Genomic DNA, 24064 nt, shown 5'->3' with positions numbered 1-24064 from the left:
TTGAATAAATATTTTTAAGAATAAAAACTGATTTTTTGCATCAAAATGTAAGGTTGTACAGAAGTGTGAAAAAAAATATTAGAATAATATAATATAATCGAAATGTATTCACACATATGTGTATATAAGAAGATATTCGAATAGTAATTGAGAGGAAAATATTTTTGAATATCTATAAAAACACATATTTACTTATCGGGTCTGGTGAACCCGGCGCTATCAAATTTGTATTCAAAAGTGCAAGTTTAATTTATCTCTTTCAAAATAATCCCAACATTGAATTCATGTTTGAAAGCACTTGTGGAAGAGTTCTTTGGAATATTCTCTAGTTCAGACGATGCTGAATAACATATTATTATATATAAAGATACTTTAGAATTGAAATGTTATTTTCGTTTGTTTTATTTACAAAGAATTTATTTTCCTTTATGGTTTTTGCTTTGAAAACGGCTCAGTTCACGTCTGGTACCCTGTTTAAACCAAACTCCCTTACAGGAAGGTACATTCTATATATATATTTACGTTTTATAATTTAATAGTCAGTTGTAGCAAGTTAACGAGCTGTAATTATGATTTTTTCTTCAAGTTCCAAGTGGGATTACAATTAAGTGCATCTGTTTCAATAACGGCGTAAAATGTCGTCCAATTTATAATGATTCTATTGCCTTTTAATGAATACTTTCTCGCATAAGTATTTATAAAAATAATAGATTTATAAAATGAGGTATCTACGTCTTGGTAGATCAAACAAAATTGTCGGCAAGGGTTTTTATAATCTACAAATTATATTGGAAGAACTAAACTTTTATGAATATATTTTTTTAAAACTCTCTTATTAATCAGTGTAATACAAAATAAAATACTTTAGCTTTATATAATTGGCGACAATAGGACGTTGAATATGAGACGAAAACATGCTACCTGGGGCCCTTCGAAAAAGTATCAAAATGCGTTTTTTAATACAGTGAGAAGAAAAAATATATTAGAGAAGGAGTTTGAATAATTTATATAACTTACCGCTTGGTTCAACTCTGATGCTGATTTACTTATTTCGACGCTCCGATGGCTTCTGGTTTGCGTCATAGTATTATCTAAAGATTTTAACCGGATAATCGATTTTTTCATTTCTAAATCACTCTCCGGCTTGTTAGTTTGCGAGAAAAAAGTTATATTTGAAGCTGTAGCTACTGGACTATCACTAGCTCTGCGTTGAGCATTACTAACATCTAAATAACTGGTAGCAGTTGGAGATTTTCCATGAAAACTCTTGGATACTCTGGATATTTTCAAGGGTTCTATATATTTTTCCTTAATAACAACAGCTCCGGGTTTCAATTTGGTAAGTTCGTATTCTTTTTCTACTTTTTTATCAGCGCTCACATTCAAATTTTTTCCGAAATCTATATTATCGGTTTTGGTGAAGTTATTTTCAAGAAACTTTTCTTTAGAAGTAGACCACTTATGGGAAACTGAATTAGATAAATTTTTTGAAACGCTTGGAATATCCTTATCAAATACATTAGATGTTTTAAGAACTGTTTTTAAATCGTCCTTATTCAATTCATTTATGATTCTACTTGTCGAAGGTTGGAGTCTATCAGAATTTTCAACGTGTCTCAATCCAAATAGTTCCGCATTCAAAACATTTGTATAAATGTTTAAATTTGTAGCTGGCGGAGAAACCAATTTTGGACTTTCAATATTAGATTGGCATATATTGTTTATATCAATGGCTCGAGAAGAATTGACGGAAGCATTAAAAATATTTGTCAATGAATGAATTCGTGCACTTGTTAATGTTTCATTGGGATCTATTTGATTCTCGTCGCCTGTGATGGATATACCTTCGATATCTTCTGTTACCGTTATATCACAGTCTGCATTTGAACCCATTGTTATATCATTAACATTGAAATCTACTTCAGATCCAGATACCGGCGTGATATCTCCACTTTCGGAACCTACAAAAATAATTTTCTCTTGAAATTAATTTCACAAAAAGAATAATAATTAGCACATAAAAATGTAAGTTATATTATAATTATTCAATGCATTTATTATGAATTATTTATGGAGTAGTTACATTTTAATTATTTAATGCGTATATTATATTATAACCTGTTGCATTATTGCAGCCAATTGCTAATTATTTTCCAGAAGACGCAGATTATGTAGAATATGCAGTTTTATATTTTATATATTTATATTTTGTTAAAATGAATTTGATTTCAAAAAACGAAAAAATAATTGGGTCTTTCGCAGGACACGAAGCATACTAGTTGAAATGGATGCAATGCGAGTAACTGTATCTATAAAAATTAATTTGCTGTATTTTTTTCACACCATTAATTATCTATTAAGAGATTGATACAATTCTACATGCGTTGAAACAGATTATGAAAGCATGATCGATTATTAAGTTGTAAATTACTAAAATGGCTAATTTTATACTTTCGCTCTGGCTCTAGAAAATCGAAAAATCATCCGAATTCGATAAATTTTTTCTAAATCTTTGTTTTAACGAAGGATTTATGAAAACAAAATGCAAAACATCTCACCTGGATATTTCATATAGTTTTATGACTTTAAATGTGACTATAATCACATTTCTTCGCATATAATCTTTCATTACTTTTTTACCAAGCATCAAACGCAGTTCATATATTTTTTTTTTTGGTTAATCTACACAAAAAACGAACATTTTGGAAAAAAAATTAAAAATGTTTGTTTATTCATTTTTTATCTCTCAGTCAACCTTAGTAAGATACTATTTTTTTAATGGTGAAAATTTTCAATTAACTAACAATTAATATCGTTCACTTGATTACATTAAGTGTTTTTAAGAATTTTTTTGTTAATATAACTTTAATGATTACTTAATAAAAATGCTACAAACGATTATATGTGAGAAAAGGTCAATTTTAAGAGAAATTGTTATTATTTTTAATTGTAAAAACATGATATTCTTTGTAATTACTGAATTTCAAAATTAAATCCATAGTATCATATTTTTCTTTCATAACCACAGGATAAGCTAATGGAATAAGAGTATTTTGTTACAGTTATTGAAACTATAAAATTCAAATAGATCGTGGCGCATATGAAGCTCGTTCATGGGAGTAACATTTCCATTTTAAAATATGCTTTTAAAAGCTCATTATGCTTTCTAGTTGACGACACTACCACCTTGTGCTGAAAGCTTCCATTCTTGAAGCTTACTCGCCCATCACTCTCCGCCTCTTTATTTTTGATAAATTTAAGTCTTTAATTAAATCATTCAGTTCGCACTGGTTTACGAGGGGATTACTGTGCCTAAAAGTTGAAATGGCGAAGCTTCAGTGTCTCTGAAAGTAACATTCCTTGAGAAATAAAGATGATGAAGAGGATAATTTTGCTTGCTTAGCACAGGATTGTTCTGTCTGTAGGGTCACGATGCTAATGATCACTTTGTATGTTTCATGTTTATCCGGATTCCTTTTATCATAAAGAATAGTAATCACATGATTCGAAAGCTCTCGTAACAACATAGGAACTGCAAAAGGCATTTTCTTTTGTTTACTTTTTATCCAGTCCTATGTAACAAGAAATATAACAAATTTGAGGTGTCTATGCCTTTTCGAGATCTCTAATTGTTAATCCAAAATAGGAGCATCAAATTGCGTTTATCTCTTCCGTATTTTTTTAGATTTCTTACTACGTAACAAATTACAATGTGTTAATTTGAAATATTGCTTATGCAAAATAAAAAACTCGAAGAGTCACTACCACTATTATCCGCAGTAACATTCAAAAAGATTATTTCAATTTTATGTTCAATCTGTTGTCTAGGTTGCACATTTTCAGAACGTTTCTTAGGCCCAGTCCGCACTGCGATTTTTCACCGCGCGAATTTTATTCTCGCAATTTAATTTTCCGTCATCGAAGTGACTTCTAATACGCACTGCGAATAATATTTATTGTCAAAAAATTGTTACAATTTGTAGACAAATCTTGTAAAAATTGAAAAACAAACATAAAATTAACTGAATAAAGTTACAAATTTCATTATACAATAAAGAAGATGATAATTAGTATATAAGTTTATTATTATTAAAAAAGGCCATCGATACGATAAAAAAAAAGAAAACTACATATACGAAACGAGAAATATCAAAAAAAAAACATAATTTTAATTATAAAGATTCAAAAATTCATGGAACGGAATTAAATTTTCAACTGTCTCAAAAAACCTACTTCAAATCAGAACAGACCTAAAATCAGGACGATTCAAAAACATAAAAAAATTAAAAAATTCAGGTCTCCCATTGAGTGAAATATCGATAGTGGTAATCTATTGTTTTCGATATACATGAAGTTATCGATGTTTCTTATGATATTATACAGCCGCTCTATTAGTTTGGCCGACTCATAATCTAGTTTTTCTGCCTTACGCCCTCCAGTCAGCTTAGCAAGGATTAATTATTATTAGAATAGAATTTTTTTACAGAGTAGAGGGCCTTTTCCAGTAAATATGCCCTCAAATTATTGCGGAGTGCGGGAAAAGATGATATCGATTTGATTTCAATTGGCAAGTGATTGTGCATTTTTTTGCATTGTAAAATATTGAGCCCTTAACTAATTTTTAAAGTGAAGTAGGTAGGTAAAGGTTGGTTCATGAGTGCCTGAGCTGTTCAAGATCCTTTCTGACATTGCTTACGAATTAGGCAAACGGAATCAAAGATGAATAAGGCAGTGAGCACTGCTGTTTAGTCCGATTTAATATCTAATAGCTACATTACAAGTTTCCCAACTAAAATATATTTGTTGATATATTTCCTCCCACAATCTCGCCTTTAATATTCTGTCGTGATACTTTGGATCAACTTGTCCCATAAAGGAGATTTCCTGTGCAGTACCGTGATTAATTGCTCTATATCAATGTCGTCATCTTCTAGTATTTCCTGTGCGCTTGACGATTGGGCGGGAAACGAAGCACGTGACATCTTATCCATAGCGTAGTCAGAACACGACTGCTCAGCAAAACGCGCGATTTTTTTTCGTTGTGCGGCCAGTCTCATACAACTTTATATACTGCACAAAACATTCGCGCGAATTATATATTAAAACTTCGAATTTTGATTTTTAAAAACAAAATTACAATTACAATATATGTTTATTAAGCAACTTTAGAACAAAGAATGAATTATGAAAAGAAATACAGTTTTTATTATCTTCTGAGTTTCCGCGAAGTCATCACATTTGTTATATGCTGTCAGCTGTTACTTCATATCTAACTCGCGGAAATAAATCCGCACCGCATTGCGTTCAATCAAGTCACAGATTTTTTTCGGCGCGATGTATTTACCGCCAGTGCGGCTACTCCTATAGCATTGAGAGTGTTGCGAAATAGCGATAAAAATTCGCGCGGTGAAAAATCGCAGAGCGGACTGGTCCTTAAAGTCTTCAGTGGTAAATCTTTTATTAAGTATGTAAGTGTATTGATGCGTTTAAACTATTTTTATCTAATTCCGCTATCAAATGTGACACTGACTTCTTGACACTAAGAAACGTCACATTTTCCATAACCTCCATATATCAGTTATGTAAAAACTTTACGTAACTGTTTAAGTTTCAAAGAATAATTTATTAATTACGGGAAAAACTGGTATTTAACTCATTATTCTATTTCAATAGATTTATAAACATTGAAAACAACATTATTAAATAAACAGTTTTTTAAAGTAAGTCCACTTGCTGGGTGAATATTCTCTTGTTGTATTCTTCTTGTCTAATATTAATTTCATTTGAAGCTATGATATCTACATGCATGCCAGGGGCATGACCCAGAATGTTTTCTGAAATTCTTTTCTTAATTTCTAATGAGCACTCAACATAGCCTTCGATTACACTGTTGGATGTTCATCCTCTGTGTTGCTTTATTTTCAGAATGTCTGCTCCTCAGTCTGCCAGGAGAGACTCTGAAGAGCGTCTGAAACAATGTCCTATATATCCTTTAACATTAAGTAGACCCAGGTATTGAGCAATATTTGCTGGTAATTTTCCAATGGTATTTAGCCTCGGGTTGTATGCCACATTTTCCATTATAATACAAAAAACTGCTGTGCTCTACAGCAGGAGGTATATTGTTTCTATATTTTTTTAGGAGGACAACAATATTTCCAGCAGTGACCACAAATTCCCGAGTAAGGTGTGTTTTGGTTTCTGGAATTGTAATTTTATCTTTATCAAATACAAATACGTCTCCTTCTCGTAACAACGTCAGGTCAGTCTTCTTGCAGGCTCCCACAATCCCTATTATCATTGCGGCCTAATGAACAGATTTATTTGATAATAAATTATAAACAGATTGTAAATTAGGTCGTACTTTTGCAAATAGAAATATTTCGTCTTCAGCCTCTTTTATAAATCTTTCCACATTCTCATTTGTCAAAATATTCGATTTTTCTGCATAGTAACCTGCTGATCTGCTGCTGAGTTTAGATCTCAACATTGAATACGTAGTCGACAAAGTTGACGCCTTTAATGGTTTTAAATTTTCAAAATAAGCAATTAGTAGGTACATTTTCATCGATGTTCTTTATATTTTTCAAATTGCACGATTTTTCAAATATTTGGTAGGTCAGGGCGTATCTACTTCTTGATTTTTCAGGTATTAAACTACCCACTGCAGCATTATTGCAGACTATCTTAGTTCAAATGGAATGTCTGATATGAAGACATTTCAAGTAATTACTGCTGACTTGTTTGGACTTTTTTTGAAAAATCGCCGCTTCCATAGTAATTATAGTTCAAGACCTGCTTCCATAGTAACAATACTTCTATCACCTTTTGATTCCACATTAATATTTTCATTGTAATTGAAGATTCTATATTAAATATTATAAAAGCGATGAATTAGATAAAACGTTGTACGTAAACACGTTATGAAAAGAGCGTTATTGTTTAACAAGCGTAATATTTGCCAAAACGAGCGCCAGCGAGTCTAGAGTTGTCGATTTACGTCTCGCAAGCCACGCAAAGTCGAGAAATTGCATTTAGAAAATGCCAAAATTAGGTGCTCTGTAATTTTCACATAAACGGAATACTCAAAGTTGCGGTGCTAGAAAAACGTGATGCTAGCAACGCAATGAAAATAATTACAATACATTAATTGTTGAAGTAATAAAATATGGTGCTTATTAGGTGCTTAAGAGTCAATATCGTAAAAGTGCCCGAATAATTAATGAACGAGTTAATTTCCGTGAGATAACGAATCTAAAAATCACGTATCTAAAATTAAAGTTGATACTCAATCAGATATCAACTAAGCAAGAACATCAAGTGCTAATTATGTGCTTCTGGGAAATTTAGATGACGAAAATCATATGCGAACCGGAGAAAAATTAAGGGTACCTGATAATACTATAAAAAGGGCAAAATATCAAATGAATTTTTAAAATGCTGAATTTTAAAGTGCTTTAACGGGAAAAAGAAAACGTTGCAATACATTCAACTTTATGGGCGATAAAAGCCATAGAGCCATAGGACTTAGTACATCATACAAGGTGGTTTTAAGGTCTTCAAACACAATAAAAATGATATTTCTCGACTGTCTCCTGATTATTCAGTGAGCACTTAATCAGCACCTTATTTTATGTCAGTTTTAGCAGTAAAAAATTTCTACTAGAACTTAGTACATCAGGCATAGTGACTGTAAGGTCTCCAAACAATGTATAAATGATATTTCTTGACTGCCTCCCGATTATTTAGTGAGCACTTAATCAGTATCTTATTTTATGTCAGTTTTAGCAGTAAAAAATGTCTACTAGAACTTAGTACAGCAGGCATAGTGACTGTAAGGTCTCCAAACAATGTAGAAATGATATTTCTTGACTGCCTCCCGATTATTTAGTGAGCAGTTAATCAGCACCTCATTTTATATCAATTTTAGCAGTAAAAAATGTCTACTAGAACTTAGTACATCAGTCATAGTGGTTGTAAGGTCTCCAAACAATGTAGAAATGATATTTCTCGACTGCCTCCCGATTATTTAGTGAGCATTTAATCAGTATCTTATTTTATGTCAGTTTTAGCAGTAAAAAATTTCTACTAGAACTTAGTACATCAGTCATAGTGGTTGTAAGGTCTCCAAACAATATAGAAATGATATTTCTCGACTGCCTCCCGATTATTCAGTGAGCACTTAATCAGTATCTTATTTTATGTCAGTTTTAGCAGTAAAAAATGTCTACTAGAACTTAGTACATCAGTCATAGTGGTTGTAAGGTATTCAAACAATGTAGAAATGATATTTCTTGACTGCCTCCCGATTATTTAGTGAGCACTTAATCAGTATCTTATTTTATGTCAGTTTTAGCAGTAAAATATTTCTACTAGAACTTAGTACATCAGGCATAGTGACTGTAAGGTCTCCAAACAATGTATAAATGATATTTCTTGACTGCCTCCCGATTAATTAGTGAGCACTTAATCAGTATCTTATTTTATGTCAGTTTTAGCAGTAAAAAATGTCTACTAGAACTTAGTACATCAGGCATAGTGACTGTAAGGTCTCCAAACAATGTAGAAATGATATTTCTTGACTGCCTCCCGATTATTTAGTGAGCACTTAATCAGCACCTCATTTTATATCAATTTTAGCAGTAAAAAATGTCTACTAGAACTTAGTACATCAGTCATAGTGGTTGTAAGGTCTCCAAACAATGTAGAAATGATATTTCTCGACTGCCTCCCGATTATTTAGTGAGCATTTAATCAATATCTTATTTTATGTCAGTTTTAGCAGTGAAAAATGTCTACTAGAACTTAGTACAACAGTCATAGTGGTTGTAAGGTCTCCAAACAATGTAGAAATGATATTTCTCGACTGCCTCCCGATTATTTAGTGAGCATTTAATCAGTATCTTATTTTATGTCAGTTTTAGCAGTAAAAAATGTCTACTAGAACTTAGTACATCAGTCATAGTGGTTGTAAGGTCTCCAAACAATGTAGAAATGATATTTCTCGACTGCCTCCCGATTATTTAGTGAGCATTTAATCAGTATCTTATTTTATGTCAGTTTTAGCAGTAAAAAATGTCTACTAGAACTTAGTACATCAGTCATAGTGGTTGTAAGGTCTCCAAACAATGTAGAAATGATATTTCTCGACTGCCTCCCGATTATTTAGTGAGCATTTAATCAGTATCTTATTTTATGTCAGTTTTAGCAGTAAAAAATTTCTACTAGAACTTAGTACATCAGTCATAGTGGTTGTAAGGTCTCCAAACAATGTAGAAATGATATTTCTCGACTGCCTCCCGATTATTCAGTGAGCACTTAATCAGTATCTTATTTTATGTCAGTTTTAGCAGTAAAAAATGTCTACTAGAACTTAGTACATCAGTCATAGTGGTTGTAAGGTCTACAAACAATGTAGAAATGATATTTCTCGACTGCCTCCCGATTATTTAGTGAGCATTTAATCAGTATCTTATTTTATGTCAGTTTTAGCAGTAAAAAATGTCTACTAGAACTTAGTACATCAGTCATAGTGGTTGTAAGGTCTCCAAACAATGGAGAAATGATATTTCTCGACTGCCTCCCGATTATTCAGTGAGCATTTAATCAGTATCTTATTTTATGTCAGTTTTAGCAGTAAAAAATGTCTACTAGAACTTAGTACATCAGTCATAGTGATTGTAACGTCTCCAAACAATGTAGAAATGATATTTCTCGACTGCCTCCCGATTATTTAGTGAGCATTTAATCAGTATCTTATTTTATGTCAGTTTTAGCAGTAAAAAATTTCTACTAGAACTTAGTACATCAGTCATAGTGGTTGTAAGGTCTCCAAACAATGTAGAAATGATATTTCTCGACTGCCTCCTGATTATTCAGTGAGCACTTAATCAGTATCTTATTTTATGTCAGTTTTAGCAGTAAAAAATGTCTACTAGAACTTAGTACATCAGTCATAGTGGTTGTAAGGTCTACAAACAATGTAGAAATGATATTTCTCGACTGCCTCCCGATTATTTAGTGAGCATTTAATCAGTATCTTATTTTATGTCAGTTTTAGCAGTAAAAAATGTCTACTAGAACTTAGTACATCAGTCATAGTGGTTGTAAGGTCTCCAAACAATGGAGAAATGATATTTCTCGACTGCCTCCCGATTATTCAGTGAGCATTTAATCAGTATCTTATTTTATGTCAGTTTTAGCAGTAAAAAATGTCTACTAGAACTTAGTACATCAGTCATAGTGGTTGTAAGGTATTCAAACAATGTAGAAATGATATTTCTTGACTGCCTCCCGATTATTTAGTGAGCACTTAATCAGTATCTTATTTTATGTCAGTTTTAGCAGTGAAAAATTTCTACTAGAACTTAGTACATCAGGCATAGTGACTGTAAGGCCTCCAAACAATGTATAAATGATATTTCTTGACTGCCTCCCGATTATTTAGTGAGCACTTAATCAGTATCTTATTTTATGTCAGTTTTAGCAGTAAAAAATGTCTACTAGAACATAGTACATCAGTCATAGTGGTTGTAAGGTCTCCAAACAATGTAGAAATGATATTTCTCGACTGCCTCCCGATTATTTAGTGAGCATTTAATCAGTATCTTATTTTATGTCAGTTTTAGCAGTAAAAAATGTCTACTAGAACTTAGTACATCAGTCTTAGTGGTTGTAAGGTCTCCAAACAATGTAGAAATGATATTTCTCGACTGCCTCCCGATTATTTAGTGAGCATTTAATCAGTATCTTATTTTATATCAATTTTAGCAGTAAAAAATATCTACTAGAACTTAGTACATCAGTCATAGTGGTTGTAAGGTCTCCAAACAATGTAGAAATAATATTTCTCGACTGCCTCCCGATTATTTAGTGAGCACTTAATCAGTATATTATTTTATGTCAGTTTTAGCAGTAAAAAATGTCTACTAGAACTTAGTACATCAGGCATAGTGACTGTAAGGTCTCCAAAAAATGTAGAAATGATATTTCTTGACTGCCTCCCGATTATTTAGTGAGCACTTAATCAGCACCTCATTTTATATCAATTTTAGCAGTAGTAAAAAATGTCTACTAGAACTTAGTACATCAGTCATAGTGGTTGTAAGGTCTCCAAACAATGTAGAAATGATATTTCTCGACTGCCTCCCGATTATTTAGTGAGCATTTAATCAGTATCTTATTTTATGTCAGTTTTAGCAGTAAAAAATGTCTACTAGAACTTAGTACATCAGGCATAGTGGTTGTAAGGTCTCCAAACAATGTAGAAATGATATTTCTTGACTGCCTCCCGATTATTTAGTGAGCACTTAATCAGCACCTCATTTTATATCAATTTTAGCAGTAAAAAATGTCTACTAGAACTTAGTACATCAGTCATAGTGGTTGTAAGGTCTCCAAACAAAGTAGAAATGATATTTCTCGACTGCCTCCCGATTATTTAGTGAGCACTTAATCAGTATCTTATTTCATGTCAGTTTTAGCAGTAAAAAATGTCTACTAGAACTTAGTACATCAGTCATAGTGGTTGTAAGGTCTCCAAACAATGTAGAAATGATATTTCTCGACTGCCTACCGATTATTTAGTGAGCATTTAATCAGTATCTTATTTTATGTCAGTTTTAGCAGTAAAAAATGTCTACTAGAACTTAGTACATCAGTCATAGTGGTTGTAAGGTCTCCAAACAAAGTAGAAATGATATTTCTCGACTGCCTCCCGATTATTTAGTGAGCACTTAATCAGTATCTTATTTCATGTCAGTTTTAGCAGTAAAAAATGTCTACTAGAACTTAGTACATCAGTCATAGTGGTTGTAAGGTCTCCAAACAATGTAGAAATGATATTTCTCGACTGCCTACCGATTATTTAGTGAGCATTTAATCAGTATCTCATTTTATGCAAGTTTTAGCAGTAAAAAATGTCTACTAGAACTTAGTACATCAGTCATAGTGGTTGTAAGGTCTCCAAACAAAGTAGAAATGATATTTCTCGACTGCCTCCCGATTATTTAGTGAGCACTTAATCGGTATCTTATTTTATGTCAGTTTTAGCAGTAAAAAATGTCTACTAGAACTTAGTACATCAGGCATAGTGACTGTAAGGTCTCCAAACAATGTAGAAATGATATTTCTTGACTGCCTCCCGATTATTTAGTGAGCACTTAATCAGCACCTCATTTTATATCAATTTTAGCAGTAAAAAATGTCTACTAGAACTTAGTACATCAGTCATAGTGGTTGTAAGGTCTCCAAACAATGTAGAAATGATATTTCTCGACTGCCTCCCGATTATTTAGTGAGCACTTAATCAGTATCTTATTTTATGTCAGTTTTAGCAGTAAAAAATGTCTACTAGAACTTAGTACATCAGGCATAGTGACTGTAAGGCCTCCAAACAATGTATAAATGATATTTCTTGACTGCCTCTCGATTATTTAGTGAGCACTTAATCAGTATCTTATTTTATGTCAGTTTTAGCAGTAAAAAATTTCTACTAGAACTTAGTACATCAGGCATAGTGACTGTAAGGCCTCCAAACAATGTATAAATGATATTTCTTGACTGCCTCCCGATTATTTAGTGAGCACTTAATCAGTATCTTATTTTATGTCAGTTTTAGCAGTAAAAAATGTCTACTAGAACTTAGTACATCAGGCATAGTGACTGTAAGGTCTCCAAACTATGTAGAAATGATATTTCTTGACTGCCTCCCGATTATTTAGTGAGCACTTAATCAGCACCTCATTTTATATCAATTTTAGCAGTAAAAAATGTCTACTAGAACTTAGTACATCAGTCATAGTGGTTGTAAGGTCTCCAAACAATGTAGAAATGATATTTCTCGACTGCCTCCCGATTATTTAGTGAGCACTTAATCAGTATCTTATTTCATGTCAGTTTTAGCAGTAAAAAATGTCTACTAGAACTTAGTACATCAGTCATAGTGGTTGTAAGGTTTCCAAACAATGTAGAAATGATATTTCTCGACTGCCTACCGATTATTTAGTGAGCATTTAATCAGTATCTTATTTTATGTCAGTTTTAGCAGTAAAAAATGTCTACTAGAATTTAGTACATCAGTCATAGTGGTTGTAAGGTCTCCAAACAATGTAGAAATGATATTTCTCGACTGCCTCCCGATTATTTAGTGAGCACTTAATCAGTATCTTATTTTATGTCAGTTTTAGCAGTAAAAAATGTCTACTAGAACTTAGTACATCAGGCATAGTGACTGTAAGGTCTCCAAACAATGTATAAATGATATTTCTCGACTGCCTCCCGATTATTTAGTGAGCATTTAATCAGTATCTTATTTTATGTCAGTTTTAGCAGTAAAAAATGTCTACTAGAACTTAGTACATCAGTCATAGTGGTTGTAAGGTCTCCAAACAATGTAGAAATGATATTTCTCGACTGCCTCCCGATTATTTAGTGAGCACTTAATCAGTATCTTATTTTATGTCAGTTTTAGCAGTAAAAAATGTCTACTAGAACTTAGTACATCAGGCATAGTGACTGTAAGGTCTCCAAACAATGTAGAAATGATATTTCTTTACTGCCTCCCGATTATTTAGTGAGCACTTAATCAGCACCTCATTTTATATCAATTTTAGCAGTAAAAAATGTCTACTAGAACTTAGTACATCAGTCATAGTGGTTGTAAGGTCTCCAAACAATGTAGAAATGATATTTCTCGACTGCCTCCCGATTATTTAGTGAGCACTTAATCAGTATCTTATTTCATGTCAGTTTTAGCAGTAAAAAATGTCTACTAGAACTTAGTACATCAGTCATAGTGGTTGTAAGGTCTCCAAACAATGTAGAAATGATATTTCTCGACTGCCTACCGATTATTTAGTGAGCATTTAATCAGTATCTTATTTTATGTCAGTTTTAGCAGTAAAAAATGTCTACTAGAACTTAGTACATCAGTCGTAGTGATTTTAAGGTCTCCAAACACAATAAAAATGATATTTCCCGACTATCTCCCGATTATTTTGTGAGCACTTAATCAGTATTTTATTTTATGTCAGTTTTAGCAGAAAAAAATGTCTACTAGAACTTAGTACATCAGTCATAGTGATTGTAAGGTCTCCAAACAATGTAGAAATGATATTTCTCGACTGCCTCCCGATTATTTAGTGAGCATTTAATCAGTATCTTATTTTATGTCAGTTTTAGCAGTAAAAAATATCTACTAGAACTTAGTACATCAGTCATAGTGGTTGTAAGGTCTCCAAACAATGTAGAAATGATATTTCTCGACTGCCTACCGATTATTTAGTGAGCATTTAATCAGTATCTTATTTTATGTCAGTTTTAGCAGTAAAAAATGTCTACTAGAACTTAGTACATCAGTCATAGTGGTTGTAAGGTCTCCAAACAATGTAGAAATGATATTTCTCGACTGCCTACCGATTATTTAGTGAGCATTTAATCAGTATCTTATTTTATGTCAGTTTTAGCAGTAAAAAATGTCTACTAGAACTTAGTACATCAGGCATAGTGGTTGTAAGGTCTCCAAACAATGTAGAAATGATATTTCTTGACTGCCTCCCGATTATTTAGTGAGCACTTAATCAGCACCTCATTGTATATCAGTTTTAGCAGTAAAAAATATCTACTAGAACTTAGTACATCAGTCATAGTGGTTGTAAGGTCTCCAAACAATGTAGAAATGATATTTCTCGACTGCCTACCGATTATTTAGTGAGCATTTAATCAGTATCTTATTTTATGTCAGTTTTAGCAGTAAAAAATGTCTACTAGAACTTAGTACATCAGTCATAGTGGTTGTAAGGTCTCCAAACAATGTAGAAATGATATTTCTCGACTGCCTCCCGATTATTTAGTGAGCACTTAATCAGTATCTTATTTTATGTCAGTTTTAGCAGTAAAAAATGTCTACTAGAACTTAGTACATCAGGCATAGTGACTGTAAGGTCTCCAAACAATGTAGAAATGATATTTCTCGACTGCCTCCCGATTATTTAGTGAGCATTTAATCAGTATCTTATTTTATGTCAGTTTTAGCAGTAAAAAATGTCTACTAGAACTTTGTACATCAGTCTTAGTGGTTGTAAGGTCTCCAAACAATGTAGAAATGATATTTCTCGACTGCCTCCCGATTATTTAGTGAGCATTTAATCAGTATCTTATTTTATGTCAGTTTTAGCAGTAAAAAATGTCTACTAGAACTTAGTACATCAGGCATAGTGGTTGTAAGGTCTCCAAACAATGTAGAAATGATATTTCTTGACTGCCTCCCGATTATTTAGTGAGCACTTAATCAGCACCTCATTTTATATCAATTTTAGCAGTAAAAAATGTCTACCAGAACTTAGTACATTAGTCATAGTGGTTGTAAGGTCTCCAAACAATGTAGAAATGATATTTCTCGACTGCCTCCCGATTATTTAGTGAGCACTTAATCAGTATCTTATTTTATGTCAGTTTTAGCAGTAAAAAATGTCTACTAGAACTTAGTACATCAGTCATAGTGGTTGTAAGGTCTCCAAACAATGTAGAAATGATATTTCTCGACTGCCTCCCGATTATTTAGTGAGCATTTAATCAGTATCTTATTTTATGTCAGTTTTAGCAGTAAAAAATGTCTACTAGAACTTAGTACATCAGTCATAGTAATTGTAAGGTCTCCAAACAATGTAGAAATGATATTTCTCGACTGCCTCCCGATTATTTAGTGAGCATTTAATCAGTATCTTATTTTATGTCAGTTTTAGCAGTAAAAAATGTCTACTAGAACTTAGTACATCAGTCATAGTGGTTGTAAGGTCTCCAAACAATATAGAAATGATATTTCTCGACTGCCTCCCGATTATTTAGTGAGCACTTAATCAGTATCTTATTTCATGTCAGTTTTAGCAGTAAAAAATGTCTACTAGAACTTAGTACATCAGTCATAGTGGTTGTAAGGTCTCCAAACAATGTAGAAATGATATTTCTCGACTGCCTCCCGATTATTTAGTGAGCATTTAATCAGTATCTTATTTTATGTCAGTTTCAGCAGTAAAAAATGTCTACTAGAACTTAGTACATCAGTCATAGTGGTTGTAAGGTCTCCAAACAATGTAGAAATGATATTTCTCGACTGCCTCCCGATTATTTAGTGAGCACTTAATCAGTATCTTATTTTATGTCAGTTTTAGCAGTAAAAAATGTCTACTAGAACTTAGTACATCAGTCATAGTGGTTGTAAGGTCTCCAAACAATGTAGAAATGATATTTCTCGACTGCCTCCCGATTATTTAGTGAGCACTTAATCAGCACCTCATTTTATATCAATTTTAGCAGTAAAAAATGTCTACTAGAACTTAGTACATCAGTCATAGTGGTTGTAAGGTCTCCAAACAATGTAGAAATGATATTTCTCGACTGCCTCCCGATTATTTAGTGAGCACTTAATCAGTATCTTATTTTATGTCAGTTTTAGCAGTAAAAAATGTCTACTAGAACTTAGTACATCAGTCATAGTGGTTGTAAGGTCTCCAAACAATGTAGAAATGATATTTCTCGACTGCCTCCCGATTATTTAGTGAGCATTTAATCAGTATCTTATTTTATGTCAGTTTTAGCAGTAAAAAATGTCTACTAGAACTTAGTACATCAGTCATAGTGGTTGTAAGGTCTCCAAACAATGTAGAAATGATATTTCTCGACTGCCTCCCGATTATTTAGTGAGCATTTAATCAGTATCTTATTTTATGTCAGTTTTAGCAGTAAAAAATTTCTACTAGAACTTAGTACATCAGTCATAGTGATTGTAAGGTCTCCAAACAATGTAGAAATGATATTTCTCGACTGCCTCCCGATTATTTAGTGAGCACTTAATCAGTATCTTATTTTATGTCAGTTTTAGCAGTAAAAAATTTCTACTAGAACTTAGTACATCAGGCATAGTGACTGTAAGGTCTCCAAACAATGTAGAAATGATATTTCTTTACTGCCTCCCGATTATTTAGTGAGCACTTAATCAGTATCTTATTTTATGTCAGTTTTAGCAGTAAAAAATTTCTACTAGAACTTAGTACATCAGTCATAGTGGTTGTAAGGTTTCCAAACAATGTAGAAATGATATTTCTCGACTGCCTCCCGATTATTTAGTGAGCACTTAATCAGTATCTTATTTTATGTCAGTTTTAGCAGTAAAAAATGTCTACTAGTACTTAGTACATCAGTCATAGTGGTTGTAAGGTCTCCAAACAATGTAGAAATGATATTTCTTGACTGCCTCCCGATTATTTAGTGAGCACTTAATCAGTATCTTATTTTATGTCAGTTTTAGCAGTAAAAAATGTCTACTAGAACTTAGTACATCAGTCATAGTGGTTGTAAGGTCTCCAAACAATGTAGAAATGATATTTCTTGACTGCCTCCCGATTATTCAGTGAGCACTTAATCAGTATCTTATTTTATGTCAGTTTTAGCAGTAAAAAATGTCTACTAGAACTTAGTACATCAGTCATAGTGGTTGTAAGGTCTCCAAACAATGTAGAAATGATATTTCTCGAGTGCCTCCCGATTATTTAGTGAGCACTTAATCAGCACCTTATTTTATGTCAGTTTTAGCAGTAAAAAATTTCTACTAGAACTTAGTACATCAGTCATAGTGGTTTTAAGGTCTTCAAACACTATAAAAATGATATTTCCCGACTGTCTCCCGATTATTTTGTGAGCACTTAATCAGTATCTTATTTTATGTCAGTTTTAGCAGTAAAAAATGTCTACTAGAACTTAGTACATCAGTCATAGTGGTTGTAAGGTCTCCAAACAATGTAGAAATGATATTTCTTGACTGCCTCCCGATTATTTAGTGAGCACTTAATCAGTATCTTATTTTATGTCAGTTTTAGCAGTAAAAAATGTCTACTAGAACTTAGTACATCAGTCATAGTGGTTGTAAGGTCTCCAAACAATGTAGAAATGATATTTCTCGACTGCCTCCCGATTATTTAGTGAGCACTTAATCAGTATCTTATTTTATGTCAGTTTTAGCAGTAAAAAATGTCTACTAGAACTTAGTACATCAGTCATAGTGGTTGTAAGGTCTCCAAACAATGTAGAAATGATATTTCTTGACTGCCTCCCGATTATTTAGTGAGCGTTTAATCAGTATCTTATTTTATGTCAGTTTTAGCAGTAAAAAATATCTACTAGAACTTAGTACATCAGTCATAGTGGTTGTAAGGTCTCCAAACAATGTAGAAATGATATTTCTCGACTGCCTCCCGATTATTTAGTGAGCATTTAATCAGTATCTTATTTTATGTCAGTTTTAGCAGTAAAAAATATCTACTAGAACTTAGTACATCAGTCATAGTGGTTGTAAGGTCTCCAAACAATGTAGAAATGATATTTCTCGACTGCCTACCGATTATTTAGTGAGCATTTAATCAGTATCTTATTTTATGTCAGTTTTAGCAGTAAAAAATGTCTACTAGAACTTAGTACATCAGTCATAGTGGTTGTAAGGTCTCCAAACAATGTAGAAATGATATTTCTCGACTGCCTACCGATTATTTAGTGAGCATTTAATCAGTATCTTATTTTATGTCAGTTTTAGCAGTAAAAAATGTCTACTAGAACTTAGTACATCAGGCATAGTGGTTGTAAGGTCTCCAAACAATGTAGAAATGATATTTCTTGACTGCCTCCCGATTATTTAGTGAGCACTTAATCAGCACCTCATTGTATATCAGTTTTAGCAGTAAAAAATATCTACTAGAACTTAGTACATCAGTCATAGTGGTTGTAAGGTCTCCAAACAATGTAGAAATGATATTTCTCGACTGCCTACCGATTATTTAGTGAGCATTTAATCAGTATCTTATTTTATGTCAGTTTTAGCAGTAAAAAATGTCTACTAGAACTTAGTACATCAGTCATAGTGGTTGTAAGGTCTCCAAACAATGTAGAAATGATATTTCTCGACTGCCTCCCGATTATTTAGTGAGCACTTAATCAGTATCTTATTTTATGTCAGTTTTAGCAGTAAAAAATGTCTACTAGAACTTAGTACATCAGGCATAGTGACTGTAAGGTCTCCAAACAATGTAGAAATGATATTTCTCGACTGCCTCCCGATTATTTAGTGAGCATTTAATCAGTATCTTATTTTATGTCAGTTTTAGCAGTAAAAAATGTCTACTAGAACTTTGTACATCAGTCTTAGTGGTTGTAAGGTCTCCAAACAATGTAGAAATGATATTTCTCGACTGCCTCCCGATTATTTAGTGAGCATTTAATCAGTATCTTATTTTATGTCAGTTTTAGCAGTAAAAAATGTCTACTAGAACTTAGTACATCAGGCATAGTGGTTGTAAGGTCTCCAAACAATGTAGAAATGATATTTCTTGACTGCCTCCCGATTATTTAGTGAGCACTTAATCAGCACCTCATTTTATATCAATTTTAGCAGTAAAAAATGTCTACCAGAACTTAGTACATTAGTCATAGTGGTTGTAAGGTCTCCAAACAATGTAGAAATGATATTTCTCGACTGCCTCCCGATTATTTAGTGAGCACTTAATCAGTATCTTATTTTATGTCAGTTTTAGCAGTAAAAAATGTCTACTAGAACTTAGTACATCAGTCATAGTGGTTGTAAGGTCTCCAAACAATGTAGAAATGATATTTCTCGACTGCCTCCCGATTATTTAGTGAGCATTTAATCAGTATCTTATTTTATGTCAGTTTTAGCAGTAAAAAATGTCTACTAGAACTTAGTACATCAGTCATAGTAATTGTAAGGTCTCCAAACAATGTAGAAATGATATTTCTCGACTGCCTCCCGATTATTTAGTGAGCATTTAATCAGTATCTTATTTTATGTCAGTTTTAGCAGTAAAAAATGTCTACTAGAACTTAGTACATCAGTCATAGTGGTTGTAAGGTCTCCAAACAATATAGAAATGATATTTCTCGACTGCCTCCCGATTATTTAGTGAGCACTTAATCAGTATCTTATTTCATGTCAGTTTTAGCAGTAAAAAATGTCTACTAGAACTTAGTACATCAGTCATAGTGGTTGTAAGGTCTCCAAACAATGTAGAAATGATATTTCTCGACTGCCTCCCGATTATTTAGTGAGCATTTAATCAGTATCTTATTTTATGTCAGTTTCAGCAGTAAAAAATGTCTACTAGAACTTAGTACATCAGTCATAGTGGTTGTAAGGTCTCCAAACAATGTAGAAATGATATTTCTCGACTGCCTCCCGATTATTTAGTGAGCACTTAATCAGTATCTTATTTTATGTCAGTTTTAGCAGTAAAAAATGTCTACTAGAACTTAGTACATCAGTCATAGTGGTTGTAAGGTCTCCAAACAATGTAGAAATGATATTTCTCGACTGCCTCCCGATTATTTAGTGAGCACTTAATCAGCACCTCATTTTATATCAATTTTAGCAGTAAAAAATGTCTACTAGAACTTAGTACATCAGTCATAGTGGTTGTAAGGTCTCCAAACAATGTAGAAATGATATTTCTCGACTGCCTCCCGATTATTTAGTGAGCACTTAATCAGTATCTTATTTTATGTCAGTTTTAGCAGTAAAAAATGTCTACTAGAACTTAGTACATCAGTCATAGTGGTTGTAAGGTCTCCAAACAATGTAGAAATGATATTTCTCGACTGCCTCCCGATTATTTAGTGAGCATTTAATCAGTATCTTATTTTATGTCAGTTTTAGCAGTAAAAAATGTCTACTAGAACTTAGTACATCAGTCATATTGGTTGTAAGGTCTCCAAACAATGTAGAAATGATATTTCTCGACTGCCTCCCGATTATTTAGTGAGCATTTAATCAGTATCTTATTTTATGTCAGTTTTAGCAGTAAAAAATTTCTACTAGAACTTAGTACATCAGTCATAGTGATTGTAAGGTCTCCAAACAATGTAGAAATGATATTTCTCGACTGCCTCCCGATTATTTAGTGAGCACTTAATCAGTATCTTATTTTATGTCAGTTTTAGCAGTAAAAAATTTCTACTAGAACTTAGTACATCAGGCATAGTGACTGTAAGGTCTCCAAACAATGTAGAAATGATATTTCTTTACTGCCTCCCGATTATTTAGTGAGCACTTAATCAGTATCTTATTTTATGTCAGTTTTAGCAGTAAAAAATTTCTACTAGAACTTAGTACATCAGTCATAGTGGTTGTAAGGTTTCCAAACAATGTAGAAATGATATTTCTCGACTGCCTCCCGATTATTTAGTGAGCACTTAATCAGTATCTTATTTTATGTCAGTTTTAGCAGTAAAAAATGTCTACTAGTACTTAGTACATCAGTCATAGTGGTTGTAAGGTCTCCAAACAATGTAGAAATGATATTTCTTGACTGCCTCCCGATTATTTAGTGAGCACTTAATCAGTATCTTATTTTATGTCAGTTTTAGCAGTAAAAAATGTCTACTAGAACTTAGTACATCAGTCATAGTGGTTGTAAGGTCTCCAAACAATGTAGAAATGATATTTCTTGACTGCCTCCCGATTATTCAGTGAGCACTTAATCAGTATCTTATTTTATGTCAGTTTTAGCAGTAAAAAATGTCTACTAGAACTTAGTACATCAGTCATAGTGGTTGTAAGGTCTCCAAACAATGTAGAAATGATATTTCTCGAGTGCCTCCCGATTATTTAGTGAGCACTTAATCAGCACCTTATTTTATGTCAGTTTTAGCAGTAAAAAATTTCTACTAGAACTTAGTACATCAGTCATAGTGGTTTTAAGGTCTTCAAACACTATAAAAATGATATTTCCCGACTGTCTCCCGATTATTTTGTGAGCACTTAATCAGTATCTTATTTTATGTCAGTTTTAGCAGTAAAAAATGTCTACTAGAACTTAGTACATCAGTCATAGTGGTTGTAAGGTCTCCAAACAATGTAGAAATGATATTTCTTGACTGCCTCCCGATTATTTAGTGAGCACTTAATCAGTATCTTATTTTATGTCAGTTTTAGCAGTAAAAAATGTCTACTAGAACTTAGTACATCAGTCATAGTGGTTGTAAGGTCTCCAAACAATGTAGAAATGATATTTCTCGACTGCCTCCCGATTATTTAGTGAGCACTTAATCAGTATCTTATTTTATGTCAGTTTTAGCAGTAAAAAATGTCTACTAGAACTTAGTACATCAGTCATAGTGGTTGTAAGGTCTCCAAACAATGTAGAAATGATATTTCTTGACTGCCTCCCGATTATTTAGTGAGCGTTTAATCAGTATCTTATTTTATGTCAGTTTTAGCAGTAAAAAATATCTACTAGAACTTAGTACATCAGTCATAGTGGTTGTAAGGTCTCCAAACAATGTAGAAATGATATTTCTTGACTGCCTCCCGATTATTTACTGAGCGTTTAATCAGTATCTTATTTCATGTCAGTTTTAGCAGTAAAAAATGTCTACTAGAACTTAGTACATCAGTCATAGTGGTTGTAAGGTCTCCAAACAATGTAGAAATGATATTTCTCGACTGCCTTCCGATTATTTAGTGAGCATTTAATCAGTATCTTATTTTATGTCAGTTTTAGCAGTAAAAAATGTCTACTAGAACTTAGTACATCAGTCATAGTGGTTGTAAGGTCTCCAAACAAAGTAGAAATGATATTTCTCGACTGCCTCCCGATTATTTAGTGAGCACTTAATCAGTATCTTATTTTATGTCAGTTTTAGCAGTAAAAAATGTCTACTAGAACTTAGTACATCAGGCATAGTGACTGTAAGGTCTCCAAACAATGTAGAAATGATATTTCTTGACTGCCTCCCGATTATTTAGTGAGCACTTAATCAGTATCTTATTTTATGTCAGTTTTAGCAGTAAAAAATGTCTACTAGAACTTAGTACATCAGTCATAGTGGTTGTAAGGTCTCCAAACAATGTAGAAATGATATTTCTCGACTGCCTCCCGATTATTTAGTGAGCACTTAATCAGTATCTTATTTTATGTCAGTTTTAGCAGTAAAAAATGTCTACTAGAACTTAGTACATCAGTCATAGTGGTTGTAAGGTCTCCAAACAATGTAGAAATGATATTTCTCGACTGCCTCCCGATTATTTAGTGAGCATTTAATCAGTATCTTATTTTATGTCAGTTTTAGCAGTAAAAAATGTCTACTAGAACTTAGTACATCAGTCATAGTGGTTGTAAGGTCTCAAAACACAATAAAAATGATATTTCCCGACTGTCTTCCGATTATTTTGTGAGCACTTAATCAGTATCTTATTTTATGTCAGTTTTAGCAGTAAAAAATGTCTACTAGAACTTAGTACATCAGTCATAGTGGTTGTAAGGTCTCCAAATAATGTAGAAATGATATTTCTTGACTGCCTCCCGATTATTCAGTGAGCACTTAATCAGTATCTTATTTTATGTCAGTTTTAGCAGTAAAAAATGTCTACTAGAACTTAGTACATCAGTCATAGTGGTTGTAAGGTCTCCAAACAATGTAGAAATGATATTTCTTGACTGCCTCCCGATTATTTAGTGAGCACTTAATCAGTATCTTATTTTATGTCAGTTTTAGCAGTAAAAAATGTCTACTAGAACTTAGTACATCAGTCATAGTGGTTGTAAGGTCTCCAAACAATGTAGAAATGATATTTCTCGACTGCCTCCCGATTATTCAGTGAGCACTTAATCAGCACCTTATTTTATGTCAGTTTTAGCAGTAAAAAATTTCTACTAGAACTTAGTACATCAGTCATAGTGGTTGTAAGGTCTTCAAACAATGTAGAAATGATATTTCTTGACTGCCTCCCGATTATTTAGTGAGCACTTAATCAGTATCTTATTTTATGTCAGTTTTAGCAGTAAAAAATGTCTACTAGAACTTAGTACATCAGTCATAGTGATTTTAAGGTCTCCAAACACAATAAAAATGATATTTCCCGACTGTCTCCCGATTATTTTGTGAGCACTTAATCAGTAACTTATTTTATGTCAGTTTTAGCAGTAAAAAATGTCTACTAGAACTTAGTACATCAGTCATAGTGGTTGTAAGGTCTCCAAACAATGTAGAAATGATATTTCTTGAC

The 24064-nt window shown here is 32.6% G+C and overlaps 1 protein-coding gene across 21 annotated transcripts in view; it reads right to left on the bottom strand.

Moving 5' to 3' along the window:
• The window catches only part of LOC130446066 (inositol hexakisphosphate and diphosphoinositol-pentakisphosphate kinase 2), a 163028-nt gene that overhangs the window by 5816 nt on the left and 133148 nt on the right, over window positions 1–24064 (bottom strand). For all 21 annotated transcript variants that reach the window (XM_056782097.1, XM_056782092.1, XM_056782093.1 and 18 more), the window contains one exon: window positions 1018–1961. In XM_056782097.1, coding sequence (XP_056638075.1) covers window positions 1018–1961 — 944 coding nt within the window. The remainder of the gene's footprint in view (window positions 1–1017; window positions 1962–24064) is intronic.

The sequence above is a fragment of the Diorhabda sublineata genome, chromosome 6, assembly GCF_026230105.1.
Source record: "Diorhabda sublineata isolate icDioSubl1.1 chromosome 6, icDioSubl1.1, whole genome shotgun sequence".
Lineage (NCBI taxonomy): Eukaryota > Metazoa > Arthropoda > Insecta > Coleoptera > Chrysomelidae > Diorhabda > Diorhabda sublineata.
This window is presented reverse-complemented; position numbering and strand designations above follow the sequence as displayed.